Source organism: Eucyclogobius newberryi, unplaced genomic scaffold, assembly GCF_026437365.1.
Source record: "Eucyclogobius newberryi isolate DKJ021-1_F unplaced genomic scaffold, fEucNew1.0.hap1 SCAF_1, whole genome shotgun sequence".
NCBI lineage: Eukaryota > Metazoa > Chordata > Actinopteri > Gobiiformes > Gobiidae > Eucyclogobius > Eucyclogobius newberryi.
Window position 1 is genome coordinate 37,857,852 of NW_027315723.1, and position 2,500 is coordinate 37,860,351.

The following is a 2,500-nucleotide window of genomic DNA, read 5'->3' on the forward strand; positions in this document are numbered from 1 at the left end:
CTGTGCTTTTTCCTATTTTTGAAACATGAGTCACTGCAGACCACTAATTGCTGATTCCTTGTGAATGTTAATCTAAGTGTCAAAAAGTTGAAAAGGAAAGAACAGCAGACTTGCCTAATTAGAAATTATAAAATTGTTTAATCAAGCAGTGTCATAGTCGTTGTGCCTTTCAAAAAGTGCTTCACTTTTGCTCTTAATAATGTTCAGTTGAGTTTGGCACAAATAAGTGGACTGAATGTGTCATTTGCAGTGGTCATGTTTGTGGGTTTAGTGGTGCCTGACCCCAGTGGTCGGCCTGGTACAGTCTGTGTTGATGTCGATAACAGCCTTGGCACTTGATTCTCGGTGTTTTACAGTGTATCCAGTGCCAGTGCAGCGTGGCCGGCTCCGACAGAGAAACTTGTGATCTGGAGAGAGGAGTGTGCGGTTGTGCTGATCGTACCGGGAAGTGCAGCTGCAAGGTACGGGAAAACATCTCTGCTAACGTGCTAACGTGCTAACGTACTAACGTGTATATCATGTCCACATACAACCAGGAGTGAGGTGAGGAGTTTAGAATGAGGTCTTTGTTTGTATCTCAGCAAACAAGAAGGGCACTGACACATTTGGACAGATGTGTGAGCAATGTTTGAAAGAAATTGGTTTATTGTATGTACAAAAAACAAAAACTAAACAGAGATATTTAATTTCCCACAATATATTGAGTAAGCAGTGAGCTGGTCCGAACCAGGACTGAACCAGGTTTGATAGTGAGCAAAAGAAGCAGCAGATACACAGGACACCCAGAGGATTAGAAACATTGGATTTGGAAACATGTGTTCAGACCAGTATATGTTTTATTGTTTTGTCCCAGATGCAATGAAAATCATATTCAAGTCAAAATAGCACAATACTGGGAAAATTCTACAACATATTTAGTCATATAATATTTAATATAATAATCTTGAATTTTGCTTTGAATGCTGCCCAGTCTGAGTGACTTATTTTGATCTTTAGCTACTACTTTCTTGGTCATTATTTACAGCTTAGATATGACCAAAAAGAACAAAGTCAATAGCAATTCTGAGTATCGGTAATTACAACTTAATGTCTTGGTGTAATTTAAGTCATGTGAATCTGACTAAAATATCTTTTCTATCTTTGATTTTCCTCAGTGGCAGGACTTTGACAGGGGATCACACTAATTGGATGATGTCTTGGAGACAGGGTTTTTCTTAGCTTGCCTGGGCTGTCCACTTCTCCTCTGCTTTTAGACCAGTCAACTCACAGCTTATTTACGCCTCTCACAATGTAAACATTTGACCGAGAGAGGCTTATATCTGTATCCGAGGAGCACAAATTCCATGGATTCTATGTGTGTTTTATTCATATTTTATGAATTACTATTACTATAGCTCTACTACTGGAACTGTGAATGCAGAACTAGAACCCTTATGGTATGCGGGTATGCTACAAGTCATTTTGGATATCAAACATAAATGTTTGGTAAATTAAAACCCGCTTCATCAGTAGTCACTATTGAAATTTCACCGAGGCCCGGTTTGAGAACATTTACGCAAGTCAAGGTCTTTATGCCACTTTTATTTTATAATATAAAAAGTAATATACTTGTTCATGTTGTTTTTCACAATTTAGCCTTCCAAATAAATATATTTTATAACTATAATATAATTATAGTTATAAAAAAAAACTCTTTCTCACCTTCCGCGGGTGGTCTCTTTTTCTCCCCCTTCAAGCTCGGGTGCTCTACCAGAGGCCCCTGGGAGCACAGCCTACACCTTGGGTCTTGTCTGGTGTGGTTGATCTGGGCCTCTGTTGATCTGATGTTCAGGGCCTGCTCCTGTGTTGCCATGATCAGGGCCTCTGTGCTGTCCTTCAGACCGGCTTGTTCTAACCATTGGTAGGATTTTGTGATATCAGCCATTTCAGTTATGTTCAGGTGGTACATTCCATGTAGGGCTTGTCCTCCCATGATGGTCCCTCCAGCACCTCGTCATCCTCTGTTCCCCATTGTCTGAGACATTCACTGAGCACGTCATATGTAGGAGCCTTGTCCTTGATGTACTTATGGATCTTGGATGTTTGTCTTGGACAGCTTCATGTCATCCATGTAGAGGAGGTGACTGATTGTAGCCACATTCCTGAGTTGGTATCCAGTATTGCTGGCATTTCCTTCACAAGAAATGAACAAATATATAAATGGACTGATTTCTGCCTGATTTCTAAAATGGGAGTGTCTGCAGAGCCGCGGCGCGCGGCCGAAACTGCCATGTTATTTTTGTGCCCGCCGCGCGCCGCGGCTCCTGAAACTGCACCGCTATTTTACCACGTTTTAGCGCCGTTTTAGACCCCGCCGGGTTAAGGTTAGGGTTAAGGTTAGGGTTAGAGTTAAGGGTACAGTTAAGGTTACAGTTAGGGTTAGGGTTAAGGTTAAAGTCAAGGTTAGGGTTAAGGTTGTTAGGGTTAGGGTTAGCCATGAGGCTATAAGGGAAATGCCGCG

At 41.4% G+C, this 2,500-nt stretch overlaps 1 protein-coding gene across 4 annotated transcripts in view; it reads left to right on the forward strand.

Moving 5' to 3' along the window:
* The window catches only part of lama2 (laminin, alpha 2), a 230,871-nt gene that overhangs the window by 154,020 nt on the left and 74,351 nt on the right, over positions 1–2,500 (forward strand). For all 4 annotated transcript variants that reach the window (XM_072445577.1, XM_072445583.1, XM_072445592.1 and 1 more), the window contains one exon: positions 357–461. In XM_072445577.1, coding sequence (XP_072301678.1) covers positions 357–461 — 105 coding nt within the window. The remainder of the gene's footprint in view (positions 1–356; positions 462–2,500) is intronic.